The sequence below is a fragment of the Diplotaxodon limnothrissa genome, linkage group LG18 (genome assembly GCF_057381915.1).
Source record: "Diplotaxodon limnothrissa isolate DT_005_m linkage group LG18, D_limnothrissa_male_GT1.1, whole genome shotgun sequence".
In the NCBI taxonomy this organism is placed as follows: Eukaryota; Metazoa; Chordata; class Actinopteri; order Cichliformes; family Cichlidae; genus Diplotaxodon; species Diplotaxodon limnothrissa.
Window position 1 is genome coordinate 3416748 of NC_140613.1, and position 20471 is coordinate 3437218.

The window sequence follows — 20471 nt, forward strand, 5'->3', positions numbered from 1 at the left end:
CTAAATAGACAGAAATTGAAATTTAACAGAAATTGACATTTAACTATTACATTTGCACTTCACAGCCTTCCTGTTCTATAGGAATATAAACCAGAATACAACCAGCTGGCAGCCAGTTGAGTCCCCTCGTGTTGAGCTCATAGACTGAATCATTCAGACTGATGGAAACATTTGTGCTCATTTATAAATGAAACACCAATTATTTGCAAACCTTTTACAATCTTTCCAAGCGTGACTGCAGCCACTTAGAGAAAGGTCGCCTCCTATCATGCGACCTTGCAGCCCCGTTATTCGTAGTATCCTGGCGTATTTGAATGTATCTAATCAAATATAAATATATTTTCCCTCAGCCCGTGTTTCAAGTCGTAGAGTTTTTGGGAACTGTTTGCAGTTGCGGATTAATCCATATTTGGAGCTCTTTGGTGAGTAATTCCAACAGCAGAGTGCTGTATGTGGGGCTGAGTCATAGTGAAGCACGGTGTGCATTCATGGTAATGAAAGAACATGATGTGCCCACGTGCAACCATCATGTTGTCTTCAAGATTTACAGCTCTTCAAATGGAATATCACTTTAGTCTCTATCACAAATTCATTCCAGTGAAAATCTCACCAGAAGACACACCAGAGAGAATAAAAGGCAGATCGCCGCTCTAATGTCAAAATTCTGTGCAAAATTTCTTTCAACTTGTTTATCAGATTGGGAGCAAAACTAATCTCCCGCCTCATGCAGATTTCCTCTCGTGTTTTTAAACAGTGAGTCTTTAAGATGTAGAACAGGGCCAGCTGGTTCGTTCGGAGCCTTTCCAGCTATTAGACTTGTCCCTCTGTCATCCCTTTGGCGTAAAATATTCCAAAAAACCTGCAGGGCTTTTGAGCATGTGCGTGCCGTGTACTGATGTCACTGTACGTGACGTTCTGGTTGGTTCTAATGTATTCAGTATCTGAAAGAAGCAGTTGCTTGGCTCTGGTGCGGCTCCCCGAGGCCAAAAGAATCCTGAGGGATGCTGCATCGCTCCCACTCCAAATCTGTTTCTGCTTTAGCCAAGTGGCACCGTGTCAGTACAAAAATCACAACACAAACTCGTTTACTTGTGATGTTCCTGCGAGCGCGGAGGCTTTGGAGGATCCTGCTCGAGGAGCTTAGGCTGGCAGAGCTCAAGCCATCTTTTTTAATTCATTTCTCACACACACAGCCCCTCGTGTAATTTCTTTTTAAAGGCTTTATTTCTGTTCCTTCGATAATTTACTGTTGATGTTCTCTCGTTTATTATTGAAACATTTACATACATCAAACATAGTTTTTGAATTTATCCATAAAAAAGGCTGTTTCCACTTTTTAGCTGTAGTTCAAAGCATTTAGTTTAAAAGTGAAACAATCTAAAGTAATGATGTGAAGAGTTTACCTTCCTTCCTGTGTTTCTGGACGTAGATGCTGCTGTACTAGAAGAACTCACACTGATCAGCGTTCATCTCAGTGCAAGCTGACATCAGCTGATGGCTCAGCACTTCCTGTTTTCCATATGTTGCCGTGTAAGGTTGGGGAGATCCCAGGACAAACTTTTGCCTATAAACTGCTGCAGGAGTGTGTTGGACTGTTAGGTTTGAGCTAATAAAACTCAAAGTTGTGGTTCATGGGGTGATGGCCTCGTGCTTTTACGAGGGTTGTTTACAGCAGAGTGTGAAGTGGCTGGAATGAGAATTAGCGCCTTTAAATCCGAGGACCCGGTTCGCTCAGAAAAGACCGTCCACTCTGGATTTGAAGGCTTCAAGTAGAATTCAGATATTTGTTGTTATTCAAGCAGCTGACTGTGAAGCTGAAGCTGTTGATGTACCGGCCTGTGAACAATGCTGGCCTCACCTTTGGTCACGAGCTGTGGGTGGTGACAGAAGAAATAGGAGCGCAGATAGCAGTGTTGGTGAGCTTCTCCTGAGAGGTGACTGGGGTCAGCCGTAGACACAGGGTGAGGAGCTTGATCATTCAGGAGGCTCTGAGTAGCTCCTACTGGGAGGAGACCCCAGGCAGACCCGAGGCATGACAGCTGACAGATGAAGTGTCTCGTCTGTCTTAGGAAAGCATCAGAGTCCTCCTGAAAGACCTGGGGGAGGCATCAGGGGAGAGGAAGATCTGAACACCTCTGCTTAGTCTGCTCCCTGTGGACAAATTAACGGATGGAAGTGCCAATCACAAAAACAGTTCAATAGTCAATGTTTTTTTAACACATTGTGATTTGTCGGTATATGCAGATGTTATGTTATTGTTCTGTATTGTGTCTTTTTGTCATTTCAAAGCGATGAGATGATTCATTTTTCTCCCCAACAGGAACGACTGGTGTTATCAGTCCTGCCTCGTTTTGTAGTTTTGGAAATGATCAACGACATGACAAATGTAGAGGACGAACACCTCCAGCATCAGTTTCACAGAATCTACATCCACCGCTACGAGAATGTCAGGTGAGGGTCCAACAGCAAAACACCTGTGTGTGCCCCGATTAAAGACATTTGAGAGTTTTTGCTCTTAAGAACAAAACTGTGACATTTACGTAAAATGTGCAAAATCTGACATCACAGAAAATGTCATCCTCATTAAGTATCATAACTTTTAAGAAGTGAGCTGGATATTAAAGTGACATTTCCGTATTTTATTCAGCATTCTTTTCGCAGATGTTAAAGGCTTCACAAACCTCTCCACGACGCTGTCAGCGCAGGAGCTGGTGCGAATGTTGAATGAACTCTTTGCACGCTTCGACCGCCTCGCACATGTAAGAGCTTCTCATCCCAAATGCATATGTGCATATAATCTGATTTTAGTCTTGAGATTTGAATCAATTTATTTTCCCATTAAAAATATTCGCTCATCTGTGCATTAAAGGATTAATAAATCACATTTCTTTAGAGATACCTCTTAGCAGATCCAGGAACAGTGTGTTCTGGATCAGGTTAATAACCTTTACCTAACAGCTGATTACCTGTCTGTGGTTAACTTTTGATTTACTTTCACTTATCTTATGAACCTCCTCTGAAAATGGCCCAAACAGCAACGCCAGCTTGGCCAACATTTGTAATGTTGTGTGTTGACTCATAGCGTTGACTCAGGGTGAGTCTGGATGCCTCACCTCAGCCACAGGCCGCATCTGTCAAACACTACATCACCTGATCTTATGACTTATGGCTGATTATGTGGAGACTTTTTGTACGATGGGACTCAAATTTTGTTCAAATATTTGGTAAACTGTGTTAGATAGAACTGTTTAGTGAAAGTCAGCTTTAAAGGCGACCAGTTTAAACTGATAATCTCATAGATCCTATAATGTTCAATCAATATTTAGATTGAAACACTTTTCCCAATATATAGTTTGTGAACACTTGCTTTATGGTTAAGTGAAAGCAAACTCTGAGGATGTCACTGTGGATGAGGGAGGTGTTTTTCCACAGCGTCGCCAGGTGTCGCTCGTGGGGATCATGTGATCGTTGGGGTTCTCTCTTTGTTATTGTAGTATATTAACCTTGCTAAATGCTAAAGAGTTCTATAAATGCAGCTGCAATAAGCTGCATTGTTGTGGCAGACTTGCATCTTGCTAGCTAGCTGGTAAGGAATTGCAAGGATAGCTTCTCAGCTCCTTTACTGCCACCTTCTGGCAATAGAGTGTACCATTCAAGATGCTGGTTAAAAATACATGCACATACACCATAAATGGTAACATAAACTCTTTAATTTTTGCTTCTGTGTGGCAGGCTATCACTAAAAACTATTTTCCCAGTTGTATAAAAATAATTACTGAAAATGAAGCATAAGAATAGACTTTGCAGCTCTTCTTTTTCCACATTGTTTGATTGTGCGTGTATGATTTTGGAGACCAGAGCTCATCTCTTCTGCGACAGCCTCTCATGGCTGTCGGGACTCATGAAAACTGAATAAAGACGCTCCAGTAGAATAAATATTTATTCAAAACAACACAGGTGAATATCTGATTCAACATCCACTGTGTACGACTCAGCTGATATTAGATTGCAGAACATTTCAGACTGTCACGCTTGGGCGGTCGCAATTTCACAGTCAGAGAAGGAATTCAGAGATAACCTGATATGTTTTCTGTGTTTTCCTTTTTTTTCTAATTTCTACTGGTCTTTAATTCTTATTTCAGGTATAGTCATTGCTTAGGTTTTCTGCCTTTATGGTTATGGTGTTTGTCTGTTTCAGGAGCATCACTGTCTACGAATAAAGATCCTTGGAGACTGTTACTACTGTGTGTCTGGTCTGCCGGAGCCTAGGCCGGACCACGCCCACTGCTGCGTGGAAATGGGCCTCAGCATGATCAAAACCATCAGGTGCTGTCTTCTTCTACTGTCCTTTCTTTTTAACAAAGCTCCTTGTTGTAGGGAAAGGCTTTTACTGCAGCTGTCATCAGTTGTTTATGCCTTTAGTTTTACCTTAAATAGGTGAACAGTAGTTCAGTTGATTTCAGATCAGACCACTTGTTTTCCATCAAAGACTCCTGTGTTGCTTTTACAGTATGTTTTTGGTCAGTCCACTGACTCACTGGAAGCTGGAAGCCATGCATGTCCATGCAATAGATTGATCTTCCTGTCTTACTTTGATTTCTCTAAGTAACAGTGCCAGAGCTTTTTAATTTATTTTTTTAAAATTCATTCTGGTTTCTAATTTCGAGAGTGATCACTGGTTTGCAGATTATGCACTAATATGTTGGATATCAGATTGTTCCCTGTACTGTAAAGTCTTTCTTGGATGGCAGGCTTGGATAAATATATGTCTTCCTCATGTAGAAATGCTTTTGTTATCTACCATGGAAAGGATCCTGCGATCATCCACCGCTCTAGGTCTGTTTTATGTTGCATCGCTCCTCGGCACATTCTTCTTTTTCTTGTCTCATCAAGCTTTAAATTTGACGTCTCTTAATGTTGCTGCGATCGCTCTAGTGCATTTGTTTTTTGTTCGTAGCCTGAGGATGGCCTGTTTCACTGGCACAGAGAGCTCTGTACATTAAAAGTGGATCTAATTCCAATATTTTTTAAGAATCTGCACTTTTGGATTGAGTGGTACTGATATAAATAAGCTATAAGTTAGATGTAGTGTTTTAGCTATTTTGTCACTGATTTTTCCTCCCATTTTATAAATGCTGACTTTTGGCCTGGTCGTGATTTATTATGGGATTGAGAGGTATTAGCATGCAGTGCATCTTGGTCTGCCCTAGATTGCCAGGATACAAAACGCCAAAATCGTCATACTGACGTTTCACAACAGGATTTTCTCTAACCAGTGAGGGACATGGGTTAATACACCTTTTAAATAGGTGTGTATAAATACACATGTGACTACGAATACATTTTTAAACCTTCTTCTCTGTAACTTTAAAAGATAAAACATGGTAATAAAAAAAAAGTACGTTTATTTTGGTGCAGCGGGAGAGAAACCCTTTTAAATCAAAGTCGAGTTTGTCTGTTTTTGTATGAATAGAGCAAATTCATGGTGCAATGAATTCATTGTAACTGCAGGAATCATCTTAGAAGAATAAATGTCTTTTACCCCGAGGACTGTCCTAGTATCTGTTCTGCTTGGAAAAGCCTCCCTGCAATATTTGCATGCAGCTGTGTTTCAACACAAAATCAGTATCAAATAATGTACATTTGAATTAACAGATGCATTGCTGAAATGCAAGAAAACATGTTTGTAGTGCTTGTATTGTATTTTGCAACACACAAAAGGGCTTTATAGATCTTTGTATCAGACTGTGAAATGAGTAGTTCATAGGAAAGGAGAAAGAGTCAGTTCTTCTTTGTCTAAAAGGCTCACAGACGCTGGAGTTTGTGCTTTGATTTATTTTATTTCAGTGATCCTCGGTGCTGCTGTAGCGTTTTAACCCCTTGCATTGATATAAGAGTGAGAGAGGAGAGGACTGATGTTCAGAGGAAAGAGACAGATTAGGGTGGATAAGCTGTGAGATTTGTGCTCAGTATCATCATGTCAAGATGGTGAGCTGTGCACACTTTTTGCTGCGACACCAATCAGTTTTGCAAAAGCTGGAATAAGAGGAGATGGGTTTGCTTATATTGTCCAAATAAAGCAGGTTTTTACTTGTTTCTGAGGGATTGTAAAGCATAAAGGTGGGACCACATTGTTCCCGACTCGTCCAATAAACAGAGGAAATACTAACCCCCTTCCTTAAAAGTTGGAACACCTTAAAAAGTGAATAAATGAATGCAACGATTTGCTGGACTTTTGGGAGGGGAATAATATTCCACTGTTATCTGAGAGGAATCCAGCTGCTCAGCTGTCCGTGGTCTTATTTGTCATAAATTTCACTTAATGGTGTTTCTGTTTGTGAAAGGTCTGGACTGCAGCGAGCCATGAAGCTGTGCTGTTGGATTAGCTCCAGTATATGATTTAGCATTGTCTTGTTGAAATGTGCAAAGCCTCTCCTGTGACAGATGCTGTCTGCACGGGCACAACCTGTATGTACCGTTCAGCACTGGTGGTACCTTTCCACATGTTCAACCACCATACCGTCAGAGTTTCAGGCTTTTGAACTGAGTGCTGATGACGAGCTGGACGTAACTCTTTAGTTAGTTCACGATGTTCTTTCAGCTGTTCGTTTTTGGCACCACTTTACTTTTCCAGCCTCTTTTCCAACTTTTTTGCGACATGGTGCTGCCATTAAAGTCAAAATGAACTAATATATTTAATGTAATAGTGAAATGTCTGAGTATAAGCATATATGTTTTATTGTGAATAGAATATGGGTTTATGAGATTTTTCAAAGCATTGCTTTTATTTATGTTTTACACAGAGTCCCAAATTCACAGTCACAGTCGTCAGTAATCAAACACGGTTTTAAACACTGCTGTGTGCAACTACATGTGGTGATATAATCACACAAAGACGATGTTGGTCGAGTTTACAGAATCCAGCTAATGTTAGCTAAGCTTGCACCAGTTTCCTTCTTTCCTCGTATTTGTTAATGCAGATTCTGGTCACACGTTGCTGAACAAATGCATGAAGGCTGAGAGTAAGCTGACAGATTCTAGTACAGCATCTTGTCATACTGGTTTACAACTTCCTGTTACACAGATTGAGGCGTTGGTTACATTTTTGTGAATTTCAAAAATTGTCAGTCCTCATTGTACATTAAAACTAGGAAGACATGTTAAGCCGTTAGCAGTTAAGGCAGTTGAGGTGGGAATGTTCCAAGGTTTCTGTATCTTTAGGCTATTTTAGCACATCCATCGCAGCTCAGCAGGGGAGCACAATCAGGGAGTACTAGTACAAAGAAACCTCACAGAAAAAAGTCCAAAGTTACGATGTGAAGCTCTCACATGACACCTGGAGGTCTGAACCAAATGTTTGGGAGGATAGAAACAGGAGGCTCCGAAGACAGTTCAGTCTGCAGAAATTCTCTCTCCCTGTTTTGATGTTTATCGCCGTCTTTTGTTGAGGTCAAGACTCAACACAAATCTAAAACTAAAAGTTTGTCTGGTTCACCAAACACTGCCAACGTCTTCTTAGATGGATAGTTTGTTCTATCCATCCATGGCTAACAGTTTTTCTGTTACCTAGACAGTTAGATTTTATTTCGAACATGCAAATATAACTGAAATAACAAGAAAAAAATAAGAAAAAAACTTAAAAACACGTTTTCATGAATATCTCTGTCTACACAATGTCTATGCTCAAAAAGGAGTAGGATGAAGTTTACACTTTTCCTGTTCCTACCCCCTAATTTCAAATTTCATTACTTACAAATTAATATTTAGAATTCGACATATTGTCACCCTCACATTACTCAGTCATTAACAATGTACAGTAGGTGTGTTTACCTCTAAACACTGCTATAGACGAGAAGATGGGATTTTCAAATGAAGGTGTTTACAGCTGAATGCAGGGACAGAAGTGGAGACAGACTGCACTGTTTGTTAGGCACAAAAACACACAAGCGAGTATATCTCCTCTGACCTGCTCCTGTTAGCACTAATCAGCTGTTAGTGCTGATTTGAAACCTCAGCAGGACGTGTTCACAGAATTACCTGAGTCTCTCACAGTCTCAGTCGTTGTGTCCTTGGGTAAGACACTTCACCCGTTGCCTACTGGTGGTGGTCAGAGGGCCCGGTGGCGCCAGTGTCCGGCAGCCTAGCCTCTGTCAGTGCGCCCCAGGGTGGCTGTGGCTACAATGTAGCTGCCATCACCAGTGTGTGAATGTGTGTGTGAATGGGTGGATGACTGGATATGTAAAGCGCTTTGGGGTCCTTAGGGACTAGTAAAGCGCTATGTAAATACAGGCCATTTACCATTTACCATATAATAAGGTTTATGCCTGCCTGTGTGATACGGCCTGTTTAAGAAGTCTGTGCTCCAGTTTTAGCGAGTGAAATCCTCGTGTGTTACTCGTCTCTGACGTAGCACTAAGTAGCACATCTGTGCATGTCGCCTGTACATCTTATAGATACAGCTTGCTATTAGCCGACAGCCTCATGTCCAAACATATTTCTAATAAAAAAATTAACATGATGGAGCCGAACCACAAACACAGTTTTAAACCCCTTTCAACATGTAAATTAATCAGAACGGGAGCTATATTGAAATGTATTGATTTTTTTGGTATAGTATTTTTTTCTCTCTCTTATTTTCTTTTCTAAATGTACCTGTATATTGTTTACATGTTTGAAATAAATCACCAATCAAACTGTGGTGTCCAGAAACAAAGGATGGTGTCACAGAGGCTACATACATTTTTTTCCATTTAAAATCTGTGATATTTACAAAAACCCTTTAACTGATTAAAGAACAGGAGACCCCCTTACTGCTGCAGACACGAGGTCGAATGTGGTGTGTGCGGAAAACTTACAGATTGGGGATGATCAGGACAAAAGTCTGGGAAGAAGCCCTGCTACTTCCAGATGCCACCCACAGATTTCCATTAAAATCTGTTGTCTTAATTATTATTTACTCTACGTCAGCACTCACAGCGCTTTATACAACGCATCTCATTCACACATTTACACAAGCATTTATTTTCTGCCTCTACGTCAGAGGTGTTGAACTCCAGGCCCCGAGGGCCAGTGTCCTGCAGGTTTTAGATCTCACCCTGGGTCAACACACCTGAATCAAATGATTAGTTCATTATCAGGCCTCTGGAGAACTTTGAGACATGTTGAGGAGGTATTTTAGCCATTTAAATCAGCTGCGTTGGATCAAGGACACATCCAAAACCTGCAGGACACCGGCCCTCGAGGCCTGGAGTTCGACACCTGTGCTCTACGTGCTCTCTTAGACGGCAGCATCTCGGGGGTTCGCTATGTTGCCTGAGGATACTTTGGACTAGAGCAGCCAGGGAATGAACTACCAACCTTTTGATTTGTAGGTGACGTGTGTATATATATATATATATATATATATATATATATATATATATATATATATATATGGAAAGAACTTCCTGGCAGAGTCAACACAGTATCACAGCATCTTCATTCTCCTCCTCCTCTTCGTCGTTAGCTGCAGGTTGTTTGTTAATTTCTACTCCAGGTGTCGTCTAGCAGCTGACTGACTTTAACCACCTGTCACAAACACCCAGGATGCCTTTCACCTCACATTCATTGCGGCTCTTATGAAGCATGAAATAACGCCAGGAGGGAGGAAGAGGCGTGACAGGCCTGTCTGCTCCTCGGAGGCTGTTATCAGCTGCACTCTGTCCTGCTTTTATTGTGTTTCAGGGAAAAATAAAGTACGAAATGAGAAAGTAATTTATTAACAGGTGCGACGAGTCTACAGAAACAGTTTTACCTCTTTTGTTGAAGTGCCACAGATATGCCTGAACTCTTTTGTGTTCGTTTCTTGGTGGACTTGAACGGTGTTTGCCTGGCAGCATTATCTGTCTCCGTGTTCTGTGTTTCTTTAGTTTCACCAAAGGTCAGTTTCATGTATATTAATCTGCTGAATTAATGCCGTCAGTGTTTTTCACAGTACGACCCAAAGTGACCCCTGAAATATTTTTAAATTAATGCCAGACGTGTGCCCCTGAAGTCAATTAGATCAGCTTTTTTAAACTCAAATATACATACCTGCGTGTAATTTTACACTTTTTTCAAAATCATCCATTGTTACCTTCATAACCTTAATTCAGTTTATTCACAGCCTCACAACGCTTTATTTTCATTGTATTTTCATGCTCATGTAAGTGGTCCAGTCCACTTACACACCACATTATATATTATTTTGTATTCTGAAACAGTTAAACATGTTTCAGGTAACTTTTGAAACGTATTTCTGGGAGTATTTGAATGGACTGTGATTGTAAATGGATCTGGGAGTGACTACATGCCTGGTGTGCAGTCAGGGGAAGCCCAAAACATTGTTGAGGGGTGTCAACATTTTTTACATGGGGGAAAAATTCTGGGATAAGATTTGTTGGTTCATCTAAATTCACAGAGCAAATCTTTTAATTTTGTGATTTTTTTAAAATTCAAGGTACGTACAGTACGGTACATCAGCTACGTCAACAAAGCTAAATCACACGCTGGCATCATCTGTCATGGTTTTACATATAATAACACAATAAAAATAATCTGGTCCTCACCAGGTCTGATAATATCACCTGGATGAACAGTAACACACGACAGATTTCACCATCTAATTATTCATATAAGCCAGAATGCAGAAACAGTGCATGAGCTCACAGCATGATTCAGCATCTTCTAGAACAGGGGTGGGCAATTCCAGGCCCCGAGGGCCGGTGTCCTGCAGGTTTTAGATCTCACCTTGGGTCAACACACCTGAATCACATGATTAGTTCATTACCAGGACATGTTGAGGAGCTAATTTAGCCATTTAAATCAGCTGTGTTGGTTCAAGGACACATCTAAAACCTGCAGGGACACCGGCCCTCGAGGCCTGGAGTTGCCCACCCCTGTTCTAGAAGCATTTTTAGCGTTAATAGCTGTATGACTGTATCAGTCTCTCACATCGGTGTGGAGGATTTTTTGACGTAACTTCCTTTCATTGAGTTTAGTTAAACTCTCTCAACAGCGTGTCACAGCATTTCAGTCAGATTGAGGTCTTTGAGTGGAGCATTGCAAAACCTTGGTTCGTTTCTTTTTCAGCCACTCTGCTGTAGATTTGTAGATGTGCTGCTTTTCTTGTGATCTTTGCAGTTTGAGACCGATGGCATTTAACTCTAGGGGCTGTGGCGTGCCAAGGTCCTGTTGTTGCAAAACAAGTCCTAAACGTCAGCCCTCCACCACCGTGCTGACCGTTGGTATGGGGTGTTTGGTTAGTGTTCTGCCCTCCCTGTACGCTGATGCCCAGTTTGGCAGATAGATAAACAGTTCTTCAAAAGGAGAGGCAAAGGCTTCCAGTTCTCATTGCAGGGTTTATTTGTCTCCCTAATGAAGGCACTGTAAAAAAGCATATATTTCTCATGCTCCAGTACAGCCAACTTCAGAGCTAATATTTTGTGTGCTGGTATCAACTTGGCCAGACTCCATGAACTTTTCCTATATTTACTAGAGAAACTTGAGTACACAAACCCGCTTCCTCCCCCTAGTGGGGTGGTGGAGCTACTGCACCCAGCAGTGGCAGCACAGTTAGTTTTAAATGTTGTGCTTTACATTATGGATAAACTTCTCCATTTTGGTCTTGTTCTTCCAGAGCACAAACCTTTACAAACCTAAGACTTCCATGTTCTTTTTTCCCGTTCTTTGGGATTTATTGCAGCCGTCAGTAAACCCTGTACTGGCACAAAGCAAAGCTGTACAGCTAATCTTCTCTTTCCACTGTATTAACAAACATGGAGCGGCTAGCCAGTCAGTTGCAACCTCTGTCTGTTGTTTGTTCGTTCTTCTTGCCAAAAATCGGCTAGTTTTCTCCGTTTCTTCTCAGTACATTAGTTTAGCGCCGTAGTCCTGATTTATATAAGAGTACTATGCCAAAAATTAACTGCTTTTTTCCCGCTTTCTTCCAGATACGTGAGATCACGGACGAAACACGACATCGACATGCGTATTGGGATCCACTCCGGCTCGGTACTGTGCGGCGTGCTGGGACTCAGGAAGTGGCAGTTCGATGTCTGGTCCTGGGATGTGGACATCGCCAACAAGCTGGAGTCTGGAGGCATCCCAGGGTGAGGAAACGGAAGGAATTTTCTGTGGCTGTTTTTTATCTCCAGTTGGATTATTGGCAGTGGACAGACGGAAAATTCACTCACATAAAACATGGCTCCAGAGAAAGCAAACGGATGTTTGGTAAAGATATGTCATGGCCAGAGCCGAGCAGGAGATGCGATTATGCTGAGTCCCTCGGTCATTTATTTTTATCCACCCTCATATAGTTTTTAAAAGGATAGTTTAGTGGCATAATATGGGAATTTTTTAATCTTCACGTTCCTGTTGTTCCTGTTTGACCTTAAAAGGCAGATTATTTCTCTAAGTACTGATTTAACATTTCCTGCAAGCATCTTTTCCCATAAACTTCTATATAATCTGACTCGTTTTTTCACCCGTCACCTCGTGCTGCAAATTAGAACGGAAGCAAATTTGTATGTCTATGTCTGTATGTATACATGTCTGTATGTATCTTCTCCTTAACAGGTGGGCCAATCGAGCTCGAGCATCATCATGTATATAGTGATTATTAACATCTATATGTATTAAAAAAGCATTTACTATAAATCCCAGTTCTTTTGATTTTTCACATTCATCACCCTCCTGTGAATGTGATGTTACATTCTACATTAGTGTTTGTTTCATGTCACGTTCATGTTTGTCGCCCATATGTTACGTAATGTTCATCAAATGTGTATCTGAGGTGGAATTTTGTTCCAGTCATCACTAAATGCATCTCCACTGGTTGCTGAGCCTGGTTCTGCCAGAGGTTTCTTCCTGTTGAAAGGGAGTTTTTCCCCCTGTAGGCAAGTGCTTGCTCACAGGTGTGATCTGATCATTGGGATTTTCTCTGTGTTACTGTAGGTGTTGACCTCACAATATAAAAAAGATCCTCAAGAAAAAATCAGTACCTGGTGAAGAAAGTGAAACATTGAACAGCAAATGTTTTTCACAGGAATTATTTATGTCATGGATTCACTTCAGTTCAAATGAATTCTAGTCAAAGCGGTCATCTCAGAGTACATGTAAGGGAAGATCCTGCAATTTTAGCAAGAGAACTCCAATGAGCTGCTCTTGATGTGATGGTGGGAAAGAAGATTTCTAATAGGATGAGGCTCAGGGAGGGGCAGCTTCGATTGGCTGGGTGGATGAAGGGAAAGAGAAAATGAATAGAGAGACCACAAATAACACACACAATAAAACACAAAGTACAGGAAACAGAAGACAAAAGCAAGACAAAGCCAGAACTGAATTATGGATTTACATCTAATCAGCGACATGATTACATTGTATCTAGGGATACTTCTTTCCCTTTGGGCATGATGTTTATATATATATATATATATATATATATATATATATAGCCATTTTTTATCTTTACTGGATAGTAAGTGCAGGCATTAAGTGGGGAGAGAGCAAGCACGAAGCAAAGGACTGTGGGTCAGACTTGAACCCAGACCACTGTGGCCTGTGGTTACCTTCTCACCCACTGAGCTAAAGTGGCAAAAGATGTTTTAAATATGTATGTTTTTTCTCCATTTCAGGAGGATCCACATCTCTAAGGCAGCTCTGGATTGTTTAAACGGTGACTACGAGGTGGAGGAAGGCCACGGGAAGGACCGCAACGACTTCCTTCGCCGCCACAACATCGAGACGTACCTGATAAAGCAGCCCGAGGAGAGTCTGCTCTCCCTGCCGGAGGACATCATGAAGGAGGCGGCCAGCTCGGCCGACCGTCGAGCCAGCAGCGCTACCTTTAACGAGGCCTCGTGGAGCCCCGAGCTCCCCTTTGACAACATCGTGGGGAAGGAGAACGTAAGTCCCGCCACTGCTTGTAATTCAGGTCATGATGTATGCACTTTATCACCCTGCCAGAGAATGTCTGTCTTTGCAGCAAACTTCTTCTGCAGTGATGATTAAACTGTTATCTTTAATTCTACGTTCGGGGGAGGGGAATGAATTTTATCTGCTCGTTAGCTAATGACATAATGACCCCATTTCTGGGTTCAAATGTTTCCTTATGATGAATGGGAGTCTCGTCTCTTTAATATTCTCCAGTGCTCCATTTTTTTTTTTTTAAACTGGCACAAGCCCACCAGACCTATTTAATTGCCATTCTCAGCCTGGTTTCTTCTCAGCCTGGTAGGACCCAGGTGCTGCTAATTAAATGCCCTTAATTAATTGATCATCAGCAAGTGTAAGCACCTCTATAAAAGCAGTTTGTTGGTCTGGAGCATTCAGGCACGTGCAAACATTACAGCACGAGTGAAAATCCTCGCAAATTCATCCCATAGTCAGATCATGCAATGCTCAGAGACATGCACAAACCTGGGTTTTTTCTTTCTTTTCCTGTCATACAATATTACATTCATGACAGTACAATTAGAAAAGATTGAACAAATATGGCTTGTTTGGAAGTGGAGACGTTTGGCCATAGCACTTCATACAGCACAGACGGTCAGCGCGGCGCTGCAGGGGTATTGATTTGGGCTTGGCCCAAACTGAGTCATGCAACAGGACAATGATCCCGAGCACAGCAGCAATGGCTGAAAAAGAAAATGTTGCGAAGGTCCAGCCAAAGTCCGGACCTCAAGAGAGCTGTGCAAAAATGAAGTGATGCTGCAAAGAAGAGTGGGACAGATTTTATCCACAGAAACTGATCATTTGATCAAGTTATTATCAATAAAGGTTGTTGATTAAGCTATTTAATCATATGGCGTGCCTAGTTTTTCGCAGGACTCCACGTCATATCAAAACTGTACATAAGCTAATCCTTGACAAGTTTTCCAGCGATGTTAGATTCAACGTTAGAGCAGCGACTTTGTAAATCCTCGTTTCATCGACGCCTGAATGCTAAACTTTACTGTAACACCTGTTAGAACAACCACACGCATCTTTTTATTGGAGCTAAACAAATTTGGACTGTTTTCAATTGTCTGTGCTTGTTTTCGTTTTGGAACTGAAGCATTTGGACCCAGAAATGAGTGAAGATGCCAGACGAAGCAAGTAGATGGGAGGAAATAAACTTCTGTTTCATTTTTCCTGATGATATTTGGACGACTAGAATACTCTTGGCCAGCTTGTTTGCTTTAACTGAGTTTCACTGCAGGATGAAGTTTTTTGTCACGGCGGGCGTTTTTTAATTTATTTATTTGTTTTTTGTTTACAGTGCATGGGATCTTCGCAGTTGTTTCGCCTGTTTGTTGGTTGCTTTGTCCTTTTTGGGGGGTTTTGTTTTCCTGGGAGCGAGTGGACAGCTTTCTGCAGAGAAAATGTGTTACTGTGGTAACGCATCACTGCGCGCCAGCCTTCTTTTTATTTTTTATTTTCGGATGACGAGCTTGTGATTGTGTGGCCCATTTTAAACATCCTCCTCATTTCTTCTTCATTTGCCTGCCTGTGACAACAAACCAGCCCCCGGAGGGGTTTTGTGTTTTGTCTAAGACGGTTGAATTTGGAGAGAGTGATTGAAGGTTGAGCTTGTTTCACATTTTCTTTCTTTTTTTTGTTGAACAATGTGGAAGGGAGAGGGAGAAAAACTAACAGCTGATGGATGTTTGTGACAGTTTCAAATGGTGTTCAGAGAGTTTCCTGTCAGGAAATATCTGAAAATATGTTAGAAAAATGTCCTTAAAACATCAGACACAGGCTGATGAATGCATCATTGTTTTTGTTTTTTTACAGTATCATTTAATGCAGTTTTCTCTGTTTGCACCGTTCACAGATCCTTTTGCCTCTATAAGGAGCTAACACACCAGTTAGATATATAGTCATAGACTGAGGAAGAGAGGCGTGCAACTGCAATGAAACAACATGATGGCGCTGTAAAGTCTGATTGCTGTGTCTTGTGAACACTGTTGGGCATTTACCTTGCAGTATAAAGCCACCTTGAGGTGACTGTTGTTGTGATTTGTGCTGCATTAATGAGCTTGAACTGAATTAAAGGCAGGATTACGTGTTGTGTGCTGCCAGGTTCATGGGCGAAGGCGAGGCTGTGTGGTTCGGGTAAATTGTGAAGATCTTTTTAAAGGAAACTTCTTAATCTGCTCTTGAGTTGCCATCTTCAGGTCTTTGAAAGACGTTCATGCAAGAAAAAAATGAAAGATTTGTTACTTATCTTTTCTTTTAGAAGATTGTGCTGTTTGAGCTATGTTGCATTGTGTTGCATTAGTATGCCTGAGTAAGGCTACCAAATGTTGAGGGCATTACATTTTAAGTGTGCGTGTTAGTCCCCAGAGGGAAATAGTTCCTCTGCATTTAACCCATTCACCCAGTGAAGCAGTGGGCAGCCACCAGTGCAGCGCCCGGGGAGCAGTGTGTAGGGACGGTACCTTGCTCAGGGGTACCTCAGGGTAGCCGTTCAGTGGAGTCGAACCCCCGACCTTCCGATCATGGGGCCACCACTCTACCTACTGAGCTATCCCTGCCCTTACATGGACTACGTTGCATATGAAAATGGTGTGATACCTTTTTGATGAATTAAGTACCAGCGTGACCTGCACTGAAACCGAGACGACTCTGCTCTTGTGCTGCTTTAATTGTTGCGACATCATTGGGCTGCTTTTCTCTTTCTCTCGGTGTTTTGTGCTCTGCAGTGATTTGAATCAGGCCTAATTAACCATCAGCTTAACTGAGTTCTTTCCTAAATGAGGTTTTAAAAACACCCCAGATATTTTATGCTGAATGCATGTGCTGTCTATATCCAATAGTACTGATGCTTGAGAGCAGAGATGTCTTTGAAAAGTAAACCTGGAATGCTTCGACGACAGGGTCATAAAGTCTCGTCTTTTAATGACTGACAGACACAACAGCGCTCAGCTGTAAACGACTAAAGAGGTGTTGTTGTCACCCTGCTGGGTGGGTGGTGTGGACACCCCAGTTTGTGGTTACTTGAGAACGAGCCAACGTAGGATTTTGAAATTACACCACAGGTGCAGCTACTAAAAATCTCAGATGAGTTAGAATCTCTGTCACCTCGACCTCAGGGTCAAGGTCAGTTTTCCAAAACTCTTGTGAATGTGATACTCCTGAAGGAAGTGTTATCATAGGTGCATCTACTGGGAGGCTGATGGGTAACACTGGGGACCATGCTTGGAGTCTTTCATGATGTGCATGATGTTATTAGGGGGGAGGTTTCAATTTCTGGGAAAAGACGGTAAAAAAGATATTTGCAGCTGAAGCAGTGTGTGTCCATTTCACAGCCTCACCTACACCAGCAGCATCCTTTGTTTTGTCCTCTTTACAGTTCTGCACACTGGAGTAATATTGGGAGGGGGGAGGCAACTCTAAACAGCGGCGTCTTCTGCTCATGCATGACTCTTTTTTTATTCTCAGTCCTGATCCATGGCCTATGTTGTCTGAAAGGATCATAAGCAGGACAATCTGCCTTAAAGTGGAGATTTCAGATTTTTGTATATGACGTGATGGAGAAATGAAAAATTCAGAGCTCTTCTGTGTTGCATTTGAGCTTCACGTGAAAGGTAAAGTAAAAGCGGTGATTATTGAGCATGAGCATTTCAGCGTTGTGAAACTTGAGCTGTTGGATTTCGTTCTGGCCTTCATCTTGGAGGAGGAGGTGCAGTTATTCTGATGTCTCCTTAGCTTTGAAGTTTACATTTTCTTCACATTTCGTATGTATTTTTCTGTGTATCAATTTGTGTAACCACTGCTGACTGAGCTGCTGCCCATCTTTGAAGGCTGAAATATTTAAACTTCATTCAGTTCATTTTATGTCAAGTCAAGTCAAGTCAAGTCAAGTTTATTTATAGAGCACATTTAAAAACAACCAAGGCTGACCAAAGTGCTGTACAGTAAATACAGATAAAAATACAATAGAACACAATTTCGTAAAACACCTCGCTGATCAAATAAAAAATAAATAAACAAATAAATTAAACCTTTCTAAAAGCCAATGAAAAGAGGTGAGTTTTAAGAGCAGTTTTAAAAGTTTCTAGGCTTTTGGAGAATCTGACGTGAGGAGGTAAACTGTTCCACAGTCTGGGTGCAGCCACAGCAAACGCCCTCTCTCCCTTTGTCTTTAATTTATACCTGGGAACATCTAAAAGCATCAGATCGGCTGACCTCAAAGATCTCCTGGGGCGATAAGTACTAAGGAGTTCTGACAGGTAAGAAGGTGCAGTGCCATTTAAAACCTTAAAAGCCAGCAGTAAGATTTTAAAATCAATCCTAAAAGCAACTGGGAGCCAGTGGAGAGAGCAGAGAACCGGAGTGATGTGGTCTCTTTTTTTTGAACCGGTCAACAGGCGAGCGGCAGCGTTCTGCACCAGTTGAAGGCGATGTAGACAGGAACGATCTAGGCCAGCATAGAGGGAATTACAGTAGTCCAGCCGTGAAGTAATAAAAGCATGGACCACTCTTTCTAGATCGTTCCTCGTCTGTGTTTTATCTTTTTCTTTGTTCTTGTAATTGGAAAGGTTCTGCAGAGTTTCCTTGTAAACACATTTTATTTAGTTACTTCCAGGTGTCTGATGTATCACAGTAAATGAATGTGAGCTTGTTTTGCTGTATTACACCTGACAGTGTGTTAGTGTTAATGTAGATGAGGGTGCTCGGTCTCTGCAGCAGATTAAACTCTGACCGTTGTCTTACGCATACTTGGACGTATCTGCTGTCCTCCCACAAACAAAGACATGTCATCGTGCATGATGATGGGAGGGGGATTAAGAGTGCATTCTCAGGCCACATTAGCATTCCCAGATTGCTTTGATCGGACGAGCTTTTTGTGTCCAGCGCTGCTGGCCGACACCCAGCACCACAAACATGCCGCTTGGCGAGGACTCGTTGTTCCTCCATCACAAAGTGAATGGCGCCTTCCTACAGCTTCTGCTCCAGGCCGTCGAGCTTCACGTTTCATCAGGATAACTGGAGAAGGCGAACAGTTAGCCAAACAGTTAGCTTAAGATTTCATGTTAAACACATCACCAAGCCATTTCAAAACCCTGCAGAGATAATAGAGATAATGAAGACTTAATTTAGCATCAAACTTGAAACGTTTAAAAGACATTTATAGAAGTAGGCTGTCGACCGCGTGTGATGCATCAGTGTCTGTGTTTTCTCCTTCGTCTCTTTTAGTTTCTTCCTGTTTGGCTTCCTTTGTTTTTATTTACTGCAATTGTTCTCTTCCCTCCTTATTTGTCTGATTTTCTCTGTGCTGTGTACTCCAAACGTGGTTTTGCTCTGTCATCGTTTTCCTTGTTGGATAGAAAATAGACTTCTTTTCCTGTCCTCCTTCTCTCTTCCCAAATGGTTGCAGCAGATGGCCCCGCCCCTCCCAGAGCCTGGTTCTGACTGAGGTTTCTTCCTGCTAAAAGGGAGTTTTTCCTTCCCACTGTCGCCAAAGTGCTTGCTCATCATATGATTGTTGGGTCTAGCTTACAATCTAAAGCATCTTGAGGCGACTGTTGTTGTGATTTGGGGCTGTATAAATAAAATTAAATTGAGTTGAATAGACTGATTAAAGTTCCTGTGTGCTTGTCTGGCTGGCTGTGATTGAGTGCACTCAAGAACGTTAAACACAAACTTGACAATTTCCTTTTGATTTCATGGACATTCAGGTCATAAATTATACATTACAATTATTATAATACATACTATTATAAATCATAATATGTATTTAAAAGTCCAGTCACAACAGATTGCAGTCTAACACTGTATATTCTACACGTTTTTATGAATACAGCGCTGTTACAACATGCGATGGTAATGCCATATTTTCGCTCCTTATGTGAACAGTGAAATGTGTCTCCGCTCTCAGCGTGTGCCAAATGTGCAGAGCTGCAGTTTGATTGTTTCATCTCCTGCAGCTCCGAGCTGACAGCAAACTCTGCAAACTCGCCTCCTGTGTATACGAGGCTGAATGCAGCAGGAGTTTACAGCGTCTGATGTAAGCGTGTGTTTGGATGCAGAGGAATGGTTTTTCTGAAAAGTGCCACTTGGTTTTTTTTTTTCTTCTGGCACAATGAAAGCCTGTTAGAGAAGTCAATTCAAACAGTGGCTCTTTGCATATCAAAGGCTCCTCGGAGGAGTTTCAAAGCATCTCTTTAAAAAAAAAACACTTTTATTTTCTGTTGCGTTGCTTTCCTTGGAGCTCGAGTTCTCACTGCTGGTTTTCTGTGACCCCCATCCTTCACTCCTATTGGTCTGATTTGGCTGGCACGATACTGGTGCACGCCTGTGTCAGTCAGACAGGAAATAAAGGGACTGCAGTACAACAAGAAGAGTTCAGTTATGTCTTGGCTGCGTCCATTGTTATGACATGAATATTTGAAGGCCGATAATCGGTGTAAACGTGACTCGCCACCGCATGGTCAGCGTTTCTGGAAATTAATCACCGTCTTGTTAAG

At 41.7% G+C, this 20471-nt stretch overlaps 1 protein-coding gene across 1 annotated transcript in view; it reads left to right on the forward strand.

The window, feature by feature from the left end:
• Positions 1–20471, forward strand: part of adcy8 (adenylate cyclase 8 (brain)) — a 132277-nt gene that overhangs the window by 55976 nt on the left and 55830 nt on the right. The window contains exons 3-7 of the mRNA XM_085378882.1: positions 2321–2451; positions 2648–2759; positions 4199–4326; positions 11970–12128; positions 13653–13923. Of these exons, the coding sequence (XP_085235008.1) occupies positions 2321–2451; positions 2648–2759; positions 4199–4326; positions 11970–12128; positions 13653–13923 (801 nt within the window). The remainder of the gene's footprint in view (positions 1–2320; positions 2452–2647; positions 2760–4198; positions 4327–11969; positions 12129–13652; positions 13924–20471) is intronic.